This window comes from Uranotaenia lowii, chromosome 3 (genome assembly GCF_029784155.1).
Source record: "Uranotaenia lowii strain MFRU-FL chromosome 3, ASM2978415v1, whole genome shotgun sequence".
Lineage (NCBI taxonomy): Eukaryota > Metazoa > Arthropoda > Insecta > Diptera > Culicidae > Uranotaenia > Uranotaenia lowii.
Window position 1 is genome coordinate 287251415 of NC_073693.1, and position 22678 is coordinate 287274092.

The following is a 22678-nucleotide window of genomic DNA, read 5'->3' on the forward strand; positions in this document are numbered from 1 at the left end:
GCTGACATCTGGGATACTGGGACATTCCCGGCCGACTGGATGCAGGGTATCCTCGAAAGGTCCTGACAGAGTGCGGTAACTGGCGAGGCATAACGTTCATCTGTACAACACTCAAAGTACTCTGCAAAGTGATCCTGAACAGGATCCAGGAGAAAATCGACGCTACAATCTGACGGCAACAAGCTAGATTCCGATCCGGACGATCATGTGCGGACCACATCACAACGTTACGAATTATACCGGAACAAACCAACGAATTCCAGGACTCTCTCTTGCTGGTGTTCGTTGATTTCGAAAAAGCATTTGACCGAGTGAACCACGAAAACATCTGGGCTGCTCTTAGACGACGAGGAGTCTCAGAGAATCCAGTCGATCTCATCGAAGCACAATACGAGGCATTTTCGTGCAAGGTCTTGCACGACGGTGTCTTGTCTGATCGAATCCCGGTAACTGCTGAAGTGAGACAAGGATGTATTTTATCATCGCTGTGCATTTTTGGTGCATCTACTGGCCGTAGCGGCCCGGCTCTTTGTGCCTCATCGAGCAATTGTTGGTGTCCTCCTTGTGCGCCAGCAAATTGTTTGTGGTTATAGTTGTTTCTTCGGCTTTCTTTTTGAAGGTATGAGAGTAAAAGCAATGAAACTTTCATTGAAAGGGATATCCTCGAATTTCGTTTCGAAATGAAATTGACTATTGTCAGCTTCGAACGAAAGAAACCGAGGTGAAAGCGGAGTTAAATTTTTTCGAAGATGAAGAGAAACTGAAGGTGAAGCTCTTTCAAACGAAGCATTTTGTACTCATTTTCGAGTGACGATTGAAAGTGAAATTGCCAGAGCCTGAACAAGACATGCAGTGCAGAGCCAACTCGACGACCTCACCGAAAGCTCCAAGGCAGCAAGGCCTCAAAATCAATGTCGGAAAGACCAAGTCGATGGAAATCAACACAGTGAATCTTTCCAATTTCGTGGTAGCTGGGCAACAAATTAAGAAAGTTGAGTGCTTTCAGTATCTTGGTAGCCAGATAACGCCTGATGGTGGTACCAGGAAAGACATCGAAACCCGGATTACCAAGGCCCGATTTGCGTTTGCGAGTCTTCGGAACATCTGGCGGTCATGCCAGATCTCTCTACGAACGAAAATCCAAATCTTCAACTCAAACGTCAAATCCGTATCGTTGTACGGGTATGAAACTTGGTGCACATATGCGGTGACGACGCGAAAACTGCAAGTATTTGTGATTCGCTGACTGCGGAGTATCATCCGCTCTTGGTGGCATGGCAACTGGATCTCAAATGAGGCACTGCATCGCCGGTGTCATCAAAGGGCGCTAGAAATCGAGATTCGGGAACGTTAGTGGAGATGGATTGAGCACACGCTGCCAAGAGATGAGAACGAGATTTCCAGAGAGGCGCTTGAATGGAATCCAGATGTACATCGAAGGAGAGGCAGACCTAGAAACTTGTGGCGGCGAAGCCTATCCGCTGAAATTCGAACTGTCGAAGAGAATCTTGACAGGGACCAAGTGAAGACGCTGGCTCCGGATCATCAACAGTAGAGGTATTTTACCACGACCCTATGCGCCGGAGAATCGACGCGGGAACATTAAGTAAGTAAGTAAGACCCCGACCCTGAGCCTTTTGATGCCTAAAGCAAAAGCAAACCGAAACCAAAATGAGCTATCGATATCAAAATGATAGCATAACATGGTGCAGCATATTCGATGTCAAAATTTGGTTTCCTGGAGGTATCAATATTGCAGTAAAAAAAGGTGTTGACAACGAACCGATACCCAAATTTGGTGGCAAATTCATGACGATAGCAAAATGAGACATCAGTAATGTAGCAACATTAAAAAAGAAGCATCTAACTGATAGCAATATTGTGATGTTTTGAAAAATGTATTCTTTCACAGGCTGTTTTGAACGTTCCTCTTACACATTTTTTTTATTTTATTTTTTGAAGCGTTTTTTTTAGATCTGCTTTTTCAAATTTATCATTCCGGAACCAAATAAATATTGAGGCGTTTTCAAACACTTCAATCAATCAGTGCCGTACTCTACAAAAGCTGGTAGCAAGTCGAACTAGAGGGATAAAGGGTCGTTAGTAAACCTCATCAGAAATGTTTTTTTGTGGCTGACTGGAGTCGTCGGAGGGATGAATCATCCTAAAGGATGAAAATCCCGGAAAAAATGGGTGGGGTATTCTGGTGTGATTCTGTACACCAACAAGGTTGAAACGAAGATCTTGCAGGAATATTCAACAAGGCCAGATATAGGTTATCGAGAGGCGCAGTAGTGTAGCGTAATGCTGGTTTCAGATGATTTTAGGTTTGGTCTGGTTTTTCGTAATGAGTAACATTTTGGTGTTTGGTGTGATATAGCCAGCTCAAGTTCCGTAACTTAATAACTCACACAAAACGGATTTCAAACAAAGCGCATGTCCTTTTGTCGACTACTGGTAAGCACGCAAGATCAGGGACGTAACTACCTCTAGTCACTGGAGTAATATCGAAAAGTTATACCCGAAGTGAGGCGTTTGGAGTTAAAAGGGTAAATGTTGAAATGATCAATTTCGATGTTGAATAGTTCATTATAAGCCCCAAACCCTAACTTACACGTTTTTCTCACATACATAATCAGAAGACCCAACAGTTTGCAATGAACAGAGAATCTGTCCAATTTCCGGATTGTAGTAAGGTTGAACTAATGAATAGCACTGCTTTGTATTTTTATTCTGTAATACAATTCATGAGAATAATGTGTCTTACATATAGAAAAAAATAAAGAATGTACAAATGGATCATAAAATTTCCGCACTTATAAGGTTTAACCCTAACGGAAATATCAACAACAAATGTGTCTTTTAAACAATGTTTCAATGAGTAACGTGATTGGTAACTAAAAGTATGATATAACAGAAAAACTTCACCAGCGCGTTGGTTGCGACTGCTTGCGCTTGTGAAACAACTTACCAGCACCGAGCTCCGTGGGCGTCATCGGTCCGGCCGAGTGAGGTGTAAATGCGGGCTGGGCCATAAACTTCTGCCGAACCTCTCGTATCTTCAGCTGCAGGCTTTGCTTGTTCGGAAAGATGTCACTGTGCGCCAACTGTTTTGCGTGAAGAAAAGTTAGGGTTATAGAATTTGAACAGTTGATAATTGTTTGTCAAGTTACCTGAAAATTATTGGTAGCCTGGGACGAAGGAAAGATGCCGTGTTCTTGGAAAAGTTGCATAACAAGGTTACGCCTTTGCTCCAGAATCTTGCGGTGACCCTTTTCCTCTGCCGAGTTGGCCGACCTTGCTGAAGGAGTTTTGGGCGTTCGAGGCGACCGATCAGCGCTGTCCGCGGCCATGTCTACAACAGAGAAGAAACCTTTGTCCGGTTCAGTCAGTTCCAGTTATTAAAATATTATCTGTGGTAAAAAGGGGTAGCCGAAAATGATAAGGTACAAGAATAGCTACCTTTGTAATGTTCCATGTTGAAGTCCGGTCCAAAGAAACGGTTCCCAATGGTGTACGCGCTCGATGGTGTGGCAGTTGAGGACAGTGGTCCACTGGTGTCCGAAGTGAGCGGTTGAGGTGTTGGTTGAGGCTGAGCCGGTTGTGGCATTAGCTCCTCATCTTCCATGGCGGCTGTGGGACATAATTCTGTTTAATATGTATATTCTATTTGAAACCTGAACTCGAAAACAAATGCAATACATCTATAGACAGAACTGATCACTAGCTGCCTTCGACAAGGTGAATCATGACAAAGCTATTGCAAATCTGAGACGACTGTGCATTTGTGGTTCATAAACGATAAAACAACTCGAATACTATTGTCTACGCTTAAGCATGCGTCTGCTGTCTGGAGTCCTTACTATCAGAATGACGCCGATCGAGTCAAGGCCTTTGTAAAATAACCGCTTTCCCTTGCTGGTTTTATTAGTTATATACTGTAGCCGGCGATTTTGGAAGTATTTCTCGAAAAGTCTACAGAGATATGTTGCAATCCTTATTCGGATGAGCGACGAAGCAATCGCTGCCCAACATCACCGGTTGCTGTTTTGTGACTATCTCAATAACCACTAGACAGATTGTTACGAAATTTTACAATAGCTAACACTACACTCTAAACTGCTTTTACCCAAAACTTCTACTTTCACCCATGAAATCAAAGTTAGGCACAAGAAGAAGGTTTGCTTTTTTCGAGTTCAGTCTTTAGAAAACCGATGAATTACTAAGAAACTTACGGGTTTTAAGCTGCTGTAGTTGCTGTTGATGTTGTTGAAGTTGTCGCTGCTGCTCTTGGCGATGCTGCAGCAGATGTTGTTCCTGTTGCTGTTGGAGCAGCTGCTGTTGTTGCTGCTGCTGCTGTTGTTGTTGCTGCTGCTGCTGTTGCGATTGTTTCTTTCGGTAGCTTTGTGTGAAAACACGCGGCGACGATGGCACTGAGATTGCACTGGGAGACTGACAGTCCTCGGGTTTGAACTGGGGCAACGTTTTGAATTTCTTCTCGAAATCCACCTGCCGCAATACGCTGGAATGGGATAATTGTGTCAAATATTAGACACTGCTGTACTACAGAAGTGTGGAGGACAACTTACTTATCCATATCATCGGGTTTGACCTTCTTGAAGAAGTTCTTCGTCTTGGTGGTGGGCGAAATCTGGGGGCTCTGGAATTCGTCGATCGAGGCCGAGGTTGGCGTGGGAAGGGCGGATGGCATTTGTTGGGTTGCAGCGCTGTTGCTGTTTTCGTCGTCGCTGCCGCCGCCGCCCATCGACATCATCGACGAAGACTGCTGGCGGCCGTCCTGTCCCGACGAGGAGCTGCTGCTCATTTGCCGTCGCTGCAACGGAGCTCGTCCTAGCTGCGCCGGAGTTGGTGCCAGGATGAATTTTTTGCTTTCCGGTGCGTCAAGGTCATCGTCGTCAGCGGAGGCGGCATTACCAGAGGCTGGGATGGCCAGCTGAGGATCGGTGATCAGTTCAGTGACCCCTGCTGACTGGGGCGGCAAGGTAGAAGAGGTGGGAGTGGCCGGGAAGTGTCTGCCTCCCGGAGATTCTGGCGGTTCCTGCTTGATGCTCAACATCGGAGACTGTTGCGGTTGTTGTTGCTGTTGGGCCTGCTGCAATTGATAGCCCTGTGGTGGTGGTTGTGGTGCAGTGGTAGAGATGAGAAGGTTCGGTATTTTGCCTTGCTGGATTAAATATTGTACTGGGGTAACGGTCGGGGTCGTGACGGTTCCCGAGATGGATGATATGACTTGATGGTGGGGTGGTTTCAGGTGGTGCACTAACGACGACGACGACACCGTAGAGGAAGGGACGAGGGCAATGGAGGAGGAGGATGACGATGACGATGGGGTTAGTGCGCAAACCGTTGTCGATGAACCGCCGTCATGAGATGAGGAAGGAGCGGAAGAGGAGGAGGGAATGGTTGTGGCGGAGGAAGCAATAGAAGAGGCGCTAGAGGAAACGTTTGTGTACAGTTTGGTACGATCGCTAAGGGCGTACGGTTGGCTGTCTGGTAAGACGAATGCAAACTGGAAACGAAAAGGTGTAATTGAGGGCGTTAGAGGTCGTGTGATTGAGAGTGAGTAAAGAAAGTGAAGATTAGCAAATGGAGGGTAGAGATTGTTAATGCCAACGTTATATATATTGTTGAGGCGTGGCGCTTCAATGCTTAATCCCAGTAGAGGGAATAGGTTGCTTACCTGTGAATTGTTGGTGTTTACCGCGAACATGAACTTTTGCCGTCCCGCGGCAGCAGCCAGTAGTTGATTAGGGGTTAGAATGGCAGCTGGCGTTGTCACGGTTGAACTGGAACCATTTTCGGTGATGGTACCACCCGAAGTCGTGATCGTCGGTGTGCCTGGTCCCCCACTGTTAGCCGTCGACGAGAAATGCAACTGATGTTGCTGCTGCTGTTGGTGATGGTGATGATGGTGATGCTGGAGCTGGGCATGGTGCAGTTGATGCGGATTGGGCATCAGACCAACTGTTGCCGATGGCGATGGCACAACTGTTGAATTTGTTGGATTGATCATTATAATTGATTGCTTGATATGGTTCGGTTGTTGTTGTTGTTGCTGGTTGCTGTTATTATTGGTTGTGATGGTGTTAGTGGGATTATTAGAATTAGTGGTAGCACTAGAATTAGCTGTGGTTAGAAAGTTGGTACAATGATTATTGATTGGGGGATTGGTGGTTCCGTTGTTGACGACGTGATGACCAGTGGTGGTGGTCAGCAGAAGCTTCTTGGTCGCCGGTTGATCTCTAGCTGTGGAATCGGACTGAAGGAGTTCGTTGAGAGCAGCCGGTGTAAGGACAAGTATTCCAGTGCCACCACCAGATGTGTGGCTTTGCTTAGCGGGATTAGTAGTAGCAATCAGGGCGGTTTGACGAGTTGGATTTACCACCGTTGCCGAATCTCGCCGTTCGATCAGTATTGTTTCGTAGAGAACCGTTGGGGAGCCACCGTTGCTATCTTGATCGAGTTTAATCTTCCCGATTAGGGATTTCGGCGGCTTCGCTTGAAGTGTGCCGGTGGCGGTTTGCGACTGAGATGTTCGCAGTATTGCACTATTCGTGGGGCTGAAGATCACCATACTACCACCTGTGCTCGCATTGTTCGAGCCATTCACGGCAGCCAGCGCCGTGGCCACCGGTGGATGTGAGGAGGCAACAGCGGATTTTACAGTTACAACATTCACAACATTCAATGGCTTATTATTGACTGTGGTGGTGGTGGTATTTGTGGCGGTTGTGGTGTTTGCATGATGAACAATGGCATTGCTGGTAGTATTGTTATTATTTACAACATGAACAACATTGGTAGTGGTAGTATTATTAGTAGTAACAGTAGTACTAGCAGAAGAATTAGCAGTGGTAGTAGTAGTAGAAGAAGTAGTAGCACATGTAGTAATCATAGCATTACTATTCTTATTATTATTATTGTTATTATTACTGGTTTGGATGCACAGTGTTTTGGATGATGGAAGCTCATGAGTTGAATGATGGTTAACATCTAGATGAGTTGTAGAGATTGGAGAATGGTGAACGATATCGTTTTTATTATCATTATAATCGGAACGATTAGTAGTAGTGGTGGTGGCTGTGGTTACAACATCCATTAGTATTTTACCTGGTTTCATGCTCATCAAGATAGTGCTATTGCTAGTGTTAGTAGCGCTAGGAGGAGCATTTTCCCCAGCATTGAGATTGCCGCCGTTGGAACTACTGGTGGCGCTGTTGTTGTTGTTGTTAGTACCATTACCATTGACATTCGAAATCGTATAACAGATTGGGTTAAGAATTATGGATTTACATTTATTGTCTGTAGAGACAAACTGATGATGATGCTGCTGCAGCTGCTGCTGATTTTCCTTGATCGAGGCGGTCGAAAAGTTGAATATGTTTCCATTCTGGGAAACCTTGCTGCCAGCAGTCGTACTAGTGTTGTTATTGCACAAATTATCCATTGGCTCCGATTTTATTGCGGTTGGAGTCAGAACCTGTTGCTGCTTGCCAATCGTTTTCGGGCTTTGAGGCATCGTTTTGAATGCTCCACCTGTTGAGAATAGATCAAATTTTAGCAAAACAATAGTTAAAGCTAGTAAGCTTGATAATTTGCCATGATTTAAAATGAATGACGGGAAGTTTTTCAACTCACCAGTAGGTTGAAACGGCGACACACCGATCGGATTCTTGGGGCTACCGTAGGAGTAGCTCAACGGTTGATGATGATAGCCGTGATGGACCAGAGGGCTGGCCGCTGCCGTTGACGACGAAGAATCGCCACTATGACTTCCACCACTACCACTGTTGGTGACACCGCCGCCACCCACCACTGAAGAACCGCCACCTGCCGTCCCCGAGGGACCATGTACAGCCGTAGCCGGTGGTGGCAGCAAAGCCACCTTGATCGGTTTCGGTTTGCACGTCAACGGATCCGATGGGGTCGTAGGCGTTGTCGACGAAGACATCCGGTGACTGGTTGCGATCGGTGCTGTCGCCGTCCGGCTATAATCCGTCGGTTGGTTGTCATCATTGTTACTGTTACAGCTGGTCTGCGACGACCCACCTCCCAATGAAACCAAAGAATCAGAAACCTGAGAAAGATGGAATTAGGTTATGTGAGATGATCCATCTTAGATTAAGGTATGGTTGAACGAACCTTAATTTTCGGTCTGTAGCCATCCGCTTCGCCCGAGTCCCTGGGCCCGTTACCTTCATCGACATCGGAATCTCCGGGTACCTTCTCGGCACACTTGAGGTCGATTTCAATCGTTCCGGCAACGGGCTGCATGGTGGCGGATTCTTCGGCGATCACCATCTGCTGATCGTCATCGGACATCGTTCCGTCTTCGTGGTCCATCTTTTCCGGGCCACTGCTACTGATGTCGGCAGCATTGTTGCCACCTCCCTGTATACTACGACTACTATCATTGGGATCGTCACTGTGACTGCTACTGTTGTACGGAGCGATCGTGGTTGGGATGATATCGTTCAACTGGGACGAGGCATTCGGTCCATGCTCCGATGGAGTTGTCGGACTTTTCTCGTCAAACGAATCATTACCATCGAAGGAATCCATACGGCCACGACCGTCTTTTGTGGACGAGGAAGACTTCCTGCGATCTTTAGAGCACCACTTCCACTCTGGATGAGCCTTGAAGTGAGCTTCCTTCACCTCACTGGCCAGCTCGTGGTATTTCTTTTTCTCTTCTTGCTTCAACGCGTACCACCATTCTCCCAAAATCTTGCTCACAGTTCTGTTATCCTGGTTCGGATGTTTCTGATGTACCAATGCCCGATGTCGTTTGGAAAATATCATGAACGCATTCATGGGACGCCTGATTTTGGCGTCCTTCTTGCTCATCGGGCTTTGGGGTTCCTTCGGTGTTTGGCCAGTTGCTCCAACGCCACCTCCTCCAGCACTGTTGGCCGCTTGCAATGCGGCACTGCAAGACTGCGTGCGCCGTTTGACTAGCGAATCAGATTCGGCCTTGGCTGCGGCGGCAGCGCTGCCAGGACCTCCCAAGTTTTGATTCGGAAACACACCCGTACCCACTACTCCGGCCTCAATATCCATGCCCCGCAGGAGCAGCTGGTTACCGCCACCAGCGGCGCCCGAGAAGTTGTCCCTAGCGGTCATAATTTGATTGTTGCTGTTGTTACTATTGTTGTTAATGTTGGTGCCATTGCTATAGTTTGTTGTTTTCACGGGCTCTGCTTCAAAAACATCATCATCTCCCTGGTCGTCGTCGCAGTCATCGTCCACTGCCGGTTCCGACGGCGGCGGGGTACAGATCTTAACCGTCGGTGAGGCAATAATTGTGGTCATCTGTGACTGCTGCTGATGGTGGTGGACGAACGTTTTCGAGGCCGGAGCTTGGATTATCGGAAGTAATGTATGCCATTGAAATATGGAACCCGTGCTAATGCCGTTTTTTGGCACGGTCACTGGTTGATGTTGCTGTTGCTGCTGCTGTTGTTGTTGTGGGACCGTCTGATGTTGCTGGACAATAGTTTGCTGTATTTGAATTGTTTGTGGGGATTGATTTATTTGACCTGCTGTTACTGGCTGCAAGCGAGGCGATTGCATGTGCTGCTGTTGAAGAACTACATGGCCAGGATCGACTATGACTTGCTGCTGACTTCCGGGAAAGGTCGAGTACAGTCCGGGAACGTGTTGGCTTGTGGCCGTTGATGATGCCGGTGATATCCGTATCACACTGGTGGCGTGACCGGTTGGTGGAAGTGAAACCATCGTTTGCTGTTGTTGTTGTTGTTGTTGTGGTTGATTTGGCCTTAACAGTTCCGGTCGAATAAGGAGCGGCTGATGTTGGCCACTGTCGAGTCTGGTAGGTCCAACCGGGTTCATCACGTCCCGTCCGCCTCCATTGGGACCTCCGGGGCCACCACTACCGTACATGATGGGACTGGGCGTGTTGGTTTTAAACTTGCCATGATGATCGGAGGAGGACGGCGCCGGACTGCCGATGGGCTGGAACAGATTCTGCCGGTTGCCTATCGTTACCGGTGACTGGGTGTTGCTGACCAGCGGCGACGAGGCCTGGCCGGTCGGCGATGAGAAGGAGTTGCATGGTGTGGCCGAGCGCGAACTGCTCAATGACACTGTAAATAGTGATAAAAAAAATTGAATCCCTGCTTGGAACAAATCATTTTGTTTAAGGGGGTTTTTATCTGGCCTTGTGGCCAAGGTCGCCAGAATTTCGGACAAAGAAGGTCGAAAGCTGATATTACTTTGCCGGAGAACAAATTACACTCGAAACATAAAATGTTTTGTGCTCTCCGGATTTAGCAATAGTCGCATTATACCATTAAATTTGGAAGGACGTGGCCAGCGCCGTTATTGTGCTGCCATTCCAAGGTAGGAGATTTTAAATTTGTTTTAGTATTTTAAGGGAAATTTCATTATTTAAGAAATAGTAAATAAATTTCGTAACCGAATACGGCAGAAACTTTTGCAAATTTATGGTGAATTTTGTGATGCGCTTGAATAATTTTTTTTATTCCCAAAACCTTTTTTGTGACGTATGTTTGACAAGTAATTATTAAAATGATCAAATGCATGAGTTATAGAACAGCTTATAAGAAATGCTTTGCAAAGAAAACGGGAACTTTGCTGAACAACAGCGAAGAAAAAGTTAGAAACTTCTTCAAAAAGGACTTTATAATGATTTTCTATATAAAAGCTATAGTTCTTCGAGTTCAAACATAGTTCAGAAATTCCAATACATATTTAAAAGCAGGATATGTTAAAATAAAATTTGATTGTTTGTAATTGAATTTGAAAGCACATGTTCTACATTAGATTCATACTGATTTTGTTCATGTATCGTTATCTATTGATAGTGTCCGCCATTGTGATTGTGCATATCACTCAACCACAAGAAAATCAGAGTTTGTTTTGAAAAAGTCGTAAGGATATTTTTATATCAATGATAATTCGTTTATTGAACAATTCGAATAATTATTCACACGACTTCAGAGGAAAATCGTTTAAAAAGTTCACTCGTCAACTCAAATTATTGACATTGGTTCATACGACCTTCCCGGAACTAACTCGAGATTTGTTCCTTTGAAAATGAGTCGATTTATCTTTGAAGGGCGTCTATTTTTTTCTGTAACGGCACAAAAGATTTAAATCGATAAGTTTCATTGTTTCATCATACACATACCAATGTATATCTGGCCTTTGAATAAAGGTTGAGTAGATTCAATAGAATCGTAAAATTGTGCAATTTTTATCTTAACTTGTTGAAACGTAATTTATTTTTCGATTTAAATACTATGCTGTTTCTTCGTTGAATTAAATTTCAACGTTCATATTTGTCTCTCTAGATAACTAAGAGGTACTTACTCAAACATTTGACGTACAGCTCCGCACCGGTTTGAAAATCCTGATAGTTCATATTTAAGTAATTCATTTTTACTTGAAAGGTTTAAGAAACTAAAGAAAAACAAACTTGATCAAGCGGTTTCTTCCAAAATCTAAAATGCAATTTGCATTTGAGCCGCTGATTGTCACACTGCTTTTAAATTTAAGAATATCTACACTGAATGCTAGAACACAGCCAAAAGTTTCAACAGTTTCCTAAAGTTTTAATTTCACCACAAGTAATAAAATTTAGAAGCGTGGTGGTCTGGGTTCTAGCAATTCAATACAAGATCCAGAAATCTTTCGATAACTATTAGGAACTTCACTCAAAGAAATGTCGATTGTGAATAACGGGGCTTTATTCGGGCTTGCCTGAGTACACGCCGCACGATGTTCGGGTTCAGGTCACGTTATCCAATCGGTTTTAGCGTTACAAAACTGTTCATGCCGGGTAGGTTGTATTGTAGTATTGCCTATCGCATAAGGACCATACATCGAAAACGCCTCCAGCTTTCATGGAGAAGATCGACCCGCCACTCAAAGGAACTCACAGGTAATAGTAAAAGTGGGCGTGTATGGGTGATTTTTAAATTTATGAAAGGGGATCGTATTTCGGTAGCGCCGTTCGTGTTTTCGACCGAAAGTTTTGTGAGATCCACCCGCTTCCCCTACTGGACTGATTCATTTTCAATTTTTTTTAGCCTTCATTTCGAGGCAAAAATATTCTTAATTCAAAGCAATCAGGTAGATAAACGTTTCGTAAAAATGCATTAATGGTGTTTGTTTTAATGTTTTGCCTTGAGAATTACATACAATGGCTTTATACTATTACCCGTATTTTTTGAATGAATACATAGTAAAATTAAAATTATTACCTACTAGCTGAACCCGTACGAACTTCGGTTCGCTTTAAATCATTGGTACGTCAAAATGAGTTTAGAAAATGAATTCGAAACATTCTTTCGACAATTTTGGGGAAAAAATTCAACAGTGTTTAAAGTCGCTACTATTACTATTACTTGAAATTCGAATTAAACGGTTGATTGGCTTTTTATTAAAATTTATGTGAGAGTGTTTTCTTCTCGATCGGTTGCAAAATCTAGACATTATGGCAGAAACATGTACTATTTGTTTGTGTGCACGACTCTTTTGCTTGACCTTCACACTTAAATTGGTATCAATTAACTGCCTCCAACAAAATTATTGCACAAAACACTAAACTTTCAATGAAACCCTCTTTTTCTGTCCCATGGCCCGAAATTCGATAATTGAAACCAATTTTACGTTTCTCAAAACTCCCTTGTGCCATTTTTTTCTTTTCAAATTATATGTAAAATTACGTAAGGAACTTGAAAACAGTGATCAGTGAATATAGACGCCCCTTTCGCCGACCCTTGACACGGAACATGCTACCTGGAGTCAATTTCTCATAGTTTATAACCCTCATCTGAACATTTTCATCTCAATCCGATGCATGATCACGACAATATCGCGAAAACAGTGAGCAACTAACATGGACGGCCTTTTTTTTTTGACCACGATTCAAAACTTGACACCTGAAATCAATTATCTTTTCTGTTAAACTCCCATGTGCCAATTTTCATTACAATTCTATGCTCAATCAAGAGAATATCGTAAAAACAGTGAACAGATAATAACCCCTTTTGCCGACCCCTGAGTCAAGATTTGAAACCTGAAAGCAAAAGAGCGTCCCTCAAAACTCCTATGCGGAAATTTTCATCTCAATCCAATATAGAATAACGTCAAAATCGCAAAAACATTAAAGTTGGGTATGTACGACTCCTTCAGCCGACTTCTGATCCGCAATTCGAAACTTGAAATCGATTGCTCGTCTTTCAAAACACTCATGTGCAAATTTTCATCACAATCCAGTGTATAATAACACCAATATCGCAAAAACATTAATCAGTGAATATGGACGAACCCTTTGACCGACCCCTGACCCTAAATTTGATAACTGTAATCGATTGCTCGTCTCTCAAAACACTCATGTGCAAATTTTCATCACAATCCAGTGTATAATAACGCCAATATCGCAAAAACATTAATCAGTTGATATGGACGACCCCTTTGGCCGACCCCTGACCCTCAATTTGATAACTGCAATCGATTTCTCGTCTTTCAAAATACTCAAGTGCACATTTTCAACACGATCCGACAAAAAATAACGTCAATATCGCGAAAACCATATTTGTGTTGTATGGACGACCCCCTTCAGAAGGGGTCATCCAAAAATCTGAAAACATTTTTCATCCTTCCTGGACCTAATGAGTATCCATGCCAAATTTCAGACCTCTAGCTCTTAAGACGGCTGAGTCTATAGAGGACAAACAAACAAACAAACAAACAAACAAACATACAGATAATTGCTTTTTATATATATAGACTAAACCAAAAACTAACAAACACAGAAAAAAAACAACTTATATAACAAAATTCAGTAACATTGTTACATTTTTATGTTTTTCTGTTAAAATTTTCTAAATCTTTTTTTATTTACAAGTAGTTTTATTAAGTATTATTTTTGTGCCGAGTATTAATTTCACTTTTGTGTGATGTTAGTAAGAGGGGGGCCGTAATCGTCGCGGCTACTCAACTGTTAATTAATTTAACTAGACGAAAGGAAAGAGGATTGTGTAGGGTCGCTCTCGAGTACAGATTTCCGTCTTGGGTTTTTCTAAATCTGTGGGATAAAAAAGGGCTGTACAACATCTTTTTTTCAATGTCACCTGGCACTGGTTCAATTTTGGCATCGATGTATCCATCTGTTTTCACATTTGGGTATCATGCGCTTCTTGCAAAGCAACAGAAGCTTTAAAAATGACGCTTTTAAGAACAGAACGTTTGATTGCTTTTGGATTTTCACCGTTTGATGAACTGTGATTCCAAAAAAAGAATACCAAAAAAAAAAAATTGTAAAATAAGCTAAACTACAACAAAAACTAATTCTAGGCGGTTTTTGAGGGATAGATCACAGTACCTTAAAAAGATGGCGCAATTGTTGCTCAGAATTTTCATTCGAAGCACTTCCTATTCGGTAGATATCTCTAAAACCATTTGACAGATTGTTATACAAAATGTGGCATCTTTGCTGTGAGTACTAACCGTCCTTTATAGAACTCATGTTTTTTTCGAGCTTGTTTTCAAATTTCAAAATTTTACAATTTACCTCGAGAAATTTTACAGACTCTCACTGAAATATTAAGCAATATAATGAATTTCAAGTGATTTTTTTAGTTTTGTCTTAAAAATGTTCAACATAGAAACATGACAAATTGTGCAGAACGGAAGTTGTATGACGATTTTAATTTGCAATCATAAATGCATCTAGTATTATAACTTTATTATAATTTAACCACAAATTATTTGTGATTTAACAAAATAGTAAATAAAAAATGGAAATCAATGATTCATTTATTTACCCGTAGGAGAATAATAATAGCAGTTTTGATTGGGTGTTCCTTTTCAAATTTTAAAATGAAATTACAACTTGAGATGAGACATTTTAATCAAACACTTCGACATACCCAACATATTGGCCACTTCAGTTTCATCTTGATCGAACCGGCCGGTCACCCGGTAGTTGGGCGACGTTTCCGAGTCCCGTGAGGTGTCCTCGTCTAGTTGCGTCTTGCTGCTGGACCGACTGCTGCTGAAAGCAATGTACGAGAATAGTAATTGAAAAACTTGCTGATCTTTTCCCCAAAATCTTCCCACACCCACCTGTTGAAATGGTTTGCTGCGGAACTGGCCGACGATCGGAGTGCGTTACCTTTCTGGCTCAGATGCCGGGAGCAATAACCACGCCGTTGAGATTCTTTGGAGCAGCTCTCGTTGGAGCAGAGCCGCCGCCACTGTTTGCCGTTGAACTTTTTCCGGATACCGCTGGGGGTCGATACGACGTCCCCCTTCTTGAAACGGTGCGGCGTGGCCGCTTGAGATCTGTGGAGAGAAGAAAGGGTTGAATTGAAGAAGGTGTAAGATTAGGAATTTGAACGGAGCTGCCATACCTAGGGGTTGCTGGTTGAGATCGCGGAGTACTCCGTTGGTCCATCAAACTGGATGTGCTTCCGCGGCTTTGCATGCTGCTGCGTTTGCTACTGCCTGAGTATTTTTCGTTTTCTGCAGACGAGTGAATATTAATTGAGAATTAAGGACTTAAATTTAGTGTCAATAGTATAACATACCTCCATCCATTGGAAAGCTGATATCCTCCCGGCGCAGTTCATCGTCGCTCTCGTAGTCATAGTACGTACGATTTGTTCCACGCATATCGTCTGGACTGCTGCCAGATGCTAATACTGAGTTGGAACCGCTACCGCCGGGCATTTCCTGGCCACTTCCAAGAGGCGGATGATGAGTCGTTTGGTAGTGATTACTTACCAGCTGCTGCTGGTGCTGCTGTTGTTGTTGCTGCTGTTGCATCTGAGTTCCATCTGGCCCAACGGTTACGGTTGTCTGGAAAGGGGAGGTGGCCGCAGTTCGATAATGCTCCTCATTTGTCGGAATCGTCGGAAGTACATGGTATACTTGTAATGGCACGTGAGGCTGCTGTTGCTGGTTTTGTGATAAATCGTACCGTGATCCGCCGACTGCCCCGACTCCACGCCCTTGAGTTATACTAATGGTGGGTTTGTACTGGACCGTTCCACCTGGAACGATGTTACCATACATGATGGCATTAGTCGGTACAGACGATGGCGCCTGGGTACCTTCAGCATTGGAATATCCAATGGGCTTCCCAACAACATGCTGTGGATTTCCACGATTTCGAACTCCTTCAACGGCTTCCACCATTTCTTCCAACTCGTCCCACCAAGGAGGCTTCAACAAACGAATGTCAACTCGCTTGACCAGTTTAATCTAAAAAAAAAAAAAAATGAAATTCAGATAAGTGTGCCCACCTAAACACAAAATTCCATTACCTCTTGAGAGCCACCACTAGCAGGTCCAACAAGTTGTACAGAAAATTGTTTGGCATTGTTTTGCATCTCTTTCACTACAGCCTCTATAAAGATATTCCCGGTTGGATGTGGGGGAACGGTTTGGGCTCGTACGCACACTCTACACCCGGGTAAGACGTCTGATACCGAGGGGCACGCATCGTCGATGATATCGTAGCGACCAGCGCCAAAAACATCACTGTAAACCTGCTCACTCCCTTCCGGATAATCGAACTGAACCATCACCGTACTCGGACCGGGAACCGTCCGGATGACGCCCGACTCGTACAAATCTTTCCGCTTGGCCAGCACCCGATAGTTGTTGGACCAGTCGCTTAGATCTATCAGACTCGAGGGAGCGGCAACCGACGCAGACATCGGGGTAGTCGGCGTCGACGGAACCGACGACGAGGTAGAGGTGGTGGTCATGGCCACATTGACCGGCGGGGTATGGCTGATGTGTTGCGTGGCCGATTCCGGCGGCGTCGTACTGTTGCTGCTGCTGTGCTGCGAGATGCGGTGCGATTGCGACGGCGAGTTGTTGAGCTGTTGCTGGTGGTGCTGCGTCAACTGTACCGTTTGAACCATGGAAGTAGGTGGCGTGGAGGCCGGTTTGTAATGGTTCCCGGGAGATCTGGAAATGTGGGAAATAAATGGTTAGTTTGGTGAGGAATTTACAGGAAATGCGATTCTTTTGAATCTTCATGATAAGAACTCCTGAGCAGACTTCATGGCAAAATCATACCTAAATTCGCTATCGTGCCATGATTGTAATTTTTTTATTTAATGACCAAATTTCAATTTCAATTAACAGCAAATGGATGCCATTTTTTTATGTCAAATACACCCAACATCGTCATCGTTATACATTCAAACTTTTCTTTAAAGGTTTACTAGAAGGAGTATTTATCATTGAGCTTTTAACGAAACCAAAATTAGGCGAGGTCGAGGCTAAGTTATGCTATCCGCATCTTCTTCCGACATGATGATATCGATGCGTGCGAGCGTGCAATCTGCTAAAAAGCTTAGTCAAAAAACGAAATCTAGTGTCCCGTCAGAGTAATCAGTGTTATTAGCTCACTTTGCTTACACTCAGTTTGGTGCTCCGTTACGTAAATTATGCTTCTTCTCATTCTATAATCTTCCGAATCTTATGTGGAGCCTTGATGAAATCACGAACGGGTACTATCTTCCTATGAACGCATCCACCGAATCAGAGTTGACAGTTGTCGAGACGGCTGCTGGGCTATCTCAAATGTGCTCAAGAGAAAACGCAAATGGTAGAGTTCTTGATTTGATCTTTACACACAGAACTGAGATAGCCGAGATTGTGGATCCCCCGAATTATAATTTGCCAACTGACCGCCATCACCAACCGCATGTTGTTTGACTCGATTGCTTAGAAGGAAATGCTGTAATCGAAGACGAAAATCATCTCGACCTCGATTTCAGAAGATGTAATTTTCGCCTCGCAGCACTAGCATCCATAGATTGGTCACAGCTAATTGGTAGCCTTTATCCCGATGAAGCTGTCTCGATGTTCTACGAACAGTTGCTAAGAATAGTTGCGCTTCACACTCCAAAGAAACGACCTTTCCAACATCAGTCGTACAAGCAACCTTGGTGGAACGCCGACCTTCGTCGTTTTAGAAACAGACTACGCAAGATACGCAAACGATACTTCTTGAATAAAACAGCAGCAAACAAAGTCGATCTAGCATCAACGGAAGCTGATTACTCAGCGTGTTGCGTAACGCTGAGCTCCGTCTTTTCAGGAGATACATCAATGAGATGGAGAGGGAAGTGAAAAGCAATGCTTCTGAATTCTGGAAATTTATCAAGTCTAGACGTCGTACCAGCTTTCCATCGCGAGTATCGTCGGGCGCTCCTCCGAAACTGCCTGTGAGTCTGCAAACCTTTTTGCAGATTTTTTTAAGAGCGTTTATTCAACACAAATGCCACCTGCTACCAACGAAAACTTCGAAACATTGCCTGCAATTGACATCTACCTTCCTGATCCGTTTCTAACCCAGTATGAAGTTTTGACAGCTCTGAAAATTATCGATCCGTCGAAAGGACAAGGCCCAGATGGCATTCGGCCGTGTCTTATCCTGGGCATTGCGGAATCACTTGCCGAACCACTGCAAATCATCTTTAATCGGTCACTTAACGAAGGTATTTTCCCTAGCATTTGGAAGACGGCCATTATAACACCAATACACAAATCCGGAAACAGTCATAGCGTGGAGAACTACAGACCTATTTCGATTCTCTGTTGCTTGTCAAAGGTGTCTGAGTCAATTATCTACGAGAGACTTTACAACGCTGCTAAACCAATAATAACCGAACACCAACATGGTTTCATGAAAAAAAAGGTCAACGGTCTCGAATCTGATGAGTTACTCTACCATACTTCATACAGCTATCAGCAAAAAGCAACAAGTAGATGCCATTTACATAGATTTCTCAAAAGCATTTGATAAAGTTCCACATGAAATTGCCATCAGGAAAATAGAACGCTACGGCTTTCCGTCATGGTCTACAAAATGGCTCTACTCCTACTTGACAAACCGACGAGCATTTATGAATCAGATCTCAGCCATTTGACGTCCCTTCTGGTGTTCCCCAGGGCAGCCACATAGGACCACTAATCTTTATCCTTTTTGTTAACGATCTTGCTTGTTTATGTAGTGTCCTACTGGGCACACTGGTGTAATGAAGAGAGAAAAGCTGAGCATGAAATATAAAGGTGCATGAGCAAGCGGGCATTGCCTTGTGTTACCTCCAGCTTAACACTTGTGTTTTATTTCAGTCCGGACTTATCAGTTGGCGACGAGTGAAAAGCGAATAATTTTATTGTTACTGCAAAAAGTGATTAAAGTTGAGTTGTGCATAAAATATAGACAACAACTGTTGTCACGTGAAAAATTTGTATCGGTTTGAGCTGATTGGCTAAATTATTCTGTACGGCACCGAGTCAGAATTGACCGGAGCAGCTGCTTTATAACATCATCTGTACGGTAAAGTGAAACCTTCTAATATAAAACAAAACCCTTCAAACAGAAAATTGGATTTTTTTTAAAGTCTCGCGCGAATTACCATTTTAATTTTCGAGTGAAAACAAAGCATTTTGGAGTGTATGGTAATATTGTGAAATCACATAAAGGCTATATTGTTCGATTTCTTATTTTTCATCCCCAACAGAACCTAATTGTTCCCGATAACAATTAGAACTTCAACTGAAGTAAGAAACCTCACAAAGAGAGTGAGTTCTAAAAGGGTTCATCTGAGTTCTAAACAGCTGTGTATCCAGCCATAGATTTCACGTTGAGTGGCAGTCGGTGCATCATAAGTGCATTTCAAGAGCTGGTAATACAGTGGTGAATAGTTTCATAATTGGATTTTCAAGGTAAGCTGTTCCGAAATTATTTTTGTTGAATCGAAGTTCGATTGAATTTCTGGAAGCACACGATTCTTGTTATTCCCAATCCGTTATGGCAGAAGCTGGTTCGCATTCTAATTTAGCAACGTCAATCGAACCATACAGAAGAGGAACTTCCTTTTCTGATTGGGTTGAGCGACTAGGTTATTGTTTTTTGGTGAACAAGATATCAGAAGACGACAAAAAAGCTCAATTCATTACTCTGGCTGGGCCGTTTATTTTTTCTGAGCTAAAGCTTTTATTCCCCGGTCCTGGAAAGCTTTCGGAGGCGACATTTGCACAGATAGTGGCCGCTTTAAAAACGCGAATCGACAAGGTCGATGACGAGGTGTCGCAACGTTTAGCCTTCAGTGGGCGTTTCCAGGAGCCAGGTGAGTCTGCAGAGGATTATTTACTCTCATTAAAGCTCATGGCAGAGTTTTGTAATTTTGATGGGAAGGACAAGACGATTCGTGATAGACTTCTGTTCGGTGTAACAGATATACCGCTGAAGCAGTTATTGATCAAAGAACCCAACCTAACATTGAGTGTAGCGGAGAAGATAATAGCTGGGTATGAATTAGCGCGGAAGCATACAAGAGTTATGGAACATAGCCAGGCGCAAACAGCTGCTGTAGGAGTTGTGGGGTCTATGAGGGTGCCGGTTAAAAATCGTCTGGGTGCTAGACCTGTGAGGCGTGAACCGTATCGCTCAGATGGGGCGCAAAATTATGGATACAGCTACAAGCGCGACCGTCATCGTGATGAGACTAAGGAGAGAAAATATTACCCGGGACAGCGTAGACCAGACTACGATCGCATCACATGCAGTTTTTGCAATCGTAGGGGTCATCTAGTCCACAAATGTTTCGAGTTGAAGAACCGGAAGAGAGATGCAGTTAAGTTTGCGGATGCGGTTGAAGATGTAGAGCCTAGACCCTCGGGACTAGCCACAGATAAGCAGCTGAGTGAAATGCTCAACCGTTTAAGAGCGGCAAAGTCGGATTCGGAAAGTGATTCAGATACAGGTGATCTCCAATGCATGAATGTGACGTCTATAAATAAAATTAACGATCCATGTTTAGTTAATGTGGTAATTGAGGGTAAAATTATCCAAATGGAAATCGATTGTGGATCATCTGTGTCTGTAATTAGTAAAAACCAATATTTAAAATTTTTCTCATTCCCTTTAGAACCTTCTTCTAAACAATTAGTAGTTGTAAATGGAGGGAAATTGTTGATAGAAGGAGAAGTTATGGTGAGGGTGCGATATAATGGTATGGATGCGTACGTAAAGTTAATAGTTCTCGATTGCAATAACAATTTTTCACCATTATTTGGAAGATCTTGGTTAGATATTTTCGTCCCCAATTGGAGGGCTGTTTTTTCTAATGTGTCTTCGATTAAAACTGTGATTAACTTAGACAAAGATAAATTAATATCGGATGTTAAAAGAAAATTTGCAAAAGTATTTGTCAAAGACTTTTCCTCTCCAATTAAAGGTTTTGAGGCAGATTTAGTATTGAACACTGTTCAGTCCGACAAGCGGACTGAGAAAGGAGACAAGCGAGAGAGAAGAACCGGCCAATCAGGGAACAGCAGGCGACTGGCTGCGGTTATAAAAACACGCGCTCCCGCGTGTTGCGGTGTCAGTTTATATCAAACCATCAAATCGTCAACATCGGTCCAGCGGAGCAACCAAAACCGAACCAAAAGGAGACGAGCCAATAAGGAAAGGTCTCATCCGAGACCACCCGAAGGAAGAAGAACAGTGCTGAAGTAAATAGCGAAGAAAGTGAAATGTTAAGAGAAAATAAACAAATGTACTGCCAGTAAAAAGTGTTGTCTGTGCTCCGTCCAATGCTCGCTCCCAGGTCCACTGCCAAGAACGGCTCTTATCAGAGCCCCCCCCCCCCCCCCCTTTTACGAAAGAGTTCGATCTCGGTCAACAAGGCGATCGAGATCCCCCTAGCCTTGCGAGGCATTCCAGGCAGACAGTCTCTTACGACCTGCCTCCATCGATGAGACAACCACCAGGGGTTGTCTAGGAGAGACTTGTTCCACGAGGGGAACAAGTTCCATCGATGGTAGTATACAGTCCACAACAGAACACTGAAAGTCCTATTTTTAAAAAGGCGTATGATGTTCCGTATAGACTTAGAGAAAAAGTCGGATTGTATTTAGATAAACTGGAAAAGGAAAAAGTTATTACACCTATAAAAACTAGTCGTTGGGCTTCACCTATTGTAATTGTGATGAAAAAGAATGATCAAATAAGATTGGTCATAGATTGCAAAGTTTCAATCAACAAAGTTTTAATACCTCATTCTTATCCTTTGCCAGTAGCCCAGGATTTATTCGCTAAATTGGCTGGATCTAATTTTTTCTGTTCCTTGGATTTGGAAGGAGCCTACACGCAATTATCATTGTCAGAAAAATCTAAGCAATTTATGGTTATAAACACTCATAGAGGACTATTTACATATAATAGGTTGCCTCAAGGAGCTTCTTCGAGTGCCTCCATTTTCCAAGAAATCATGGAAAAAATATTAGCGGGGCTTGATAGTGTTTTTGTTTATCTGGATGACGTGTTGATATGTGGTTCTAGTATGGAAGAATGCAGACAACGTTTATTTTTGGTATTGGAAAAACTTGATGAAGCAAATGTGAAAGTCAATTGGGAAAAATGTAGATTTCTAGTCACTAAATTAAATTATTTAGGACATATATTGAGTGAAAAGGGTTTGTTACCCTGCCAGGATAAAATTTCGACGATTCAAAATTCCAAACCACCAAAAAATGTTACTGAACTGAAATCCTTTCTAGGATTGATAAATTATTATAATCGTTTCATACCACATTTATCAACTAAATTATATTGTCTGTATAATTTATTAAG

At 43.2% G+C, this 22678-nt stretch overlaps 1 protein-coding gene across 9 annotated transcripts in view; it reads right to left on the reverse strand.

Moving 5' to 3' along the window:
• Positions 1–22678, reverse strand: part of LOC129756823 (putative transcription factor capicua) — a 230443-nt gene that overhangs the window by 9605 nt on the left and 198160 nt on the right. For 5 of the 9 annotated variants that reach the window (XM_055753847.1, XM_055753848.1, XM_055753845.1 and 2 more), the window contains exons 4-16: positions 16341–16992; positions 15603–16278; positions 15426–15537; positions 15139–15357; positions 14943–15064; positions 8164–10127; positions 7660–8098; positions 5702–7557; positions 4590–5530; positions 4236–4522; positions 3463–3633; positions 3174–3373; positions 2972–3107 (exon numbers count right to left, since the gene is read on the reverse strand). In XM_055753847.1, coding sequence (XP_055609822.1) covers positions 2972–3107; positions 3174–3373; positions 3463–3633; positions 4236–4522; positions 4590–5530; positions 5702–7557; positions 7660–8098; positions 8164–10127; positions 14943–15064; positions 15139–15357; positions 15426–15537; positions 15603–16278; positions 16341–16992 — 7775 coding nt within the window. The remainder of the gene's footprint in view (positions 1–2971; positions 3108–3173; positions 3374–3462; positions 3634–4235; positions 4523–4589; positions 5531–5701; positions 7558–7659; positions 8099–8163; positions 10128–14942; positions 15065–15138; positions 15358–15425; positions 15538–15602; positions 16279–16340; positions 16993–22678) is intronic. The other 4 variants (XM_055753853.1, XM_055753852.1, XM_055753851.1 and 1 more) reach the window with 4 other exon arrangements.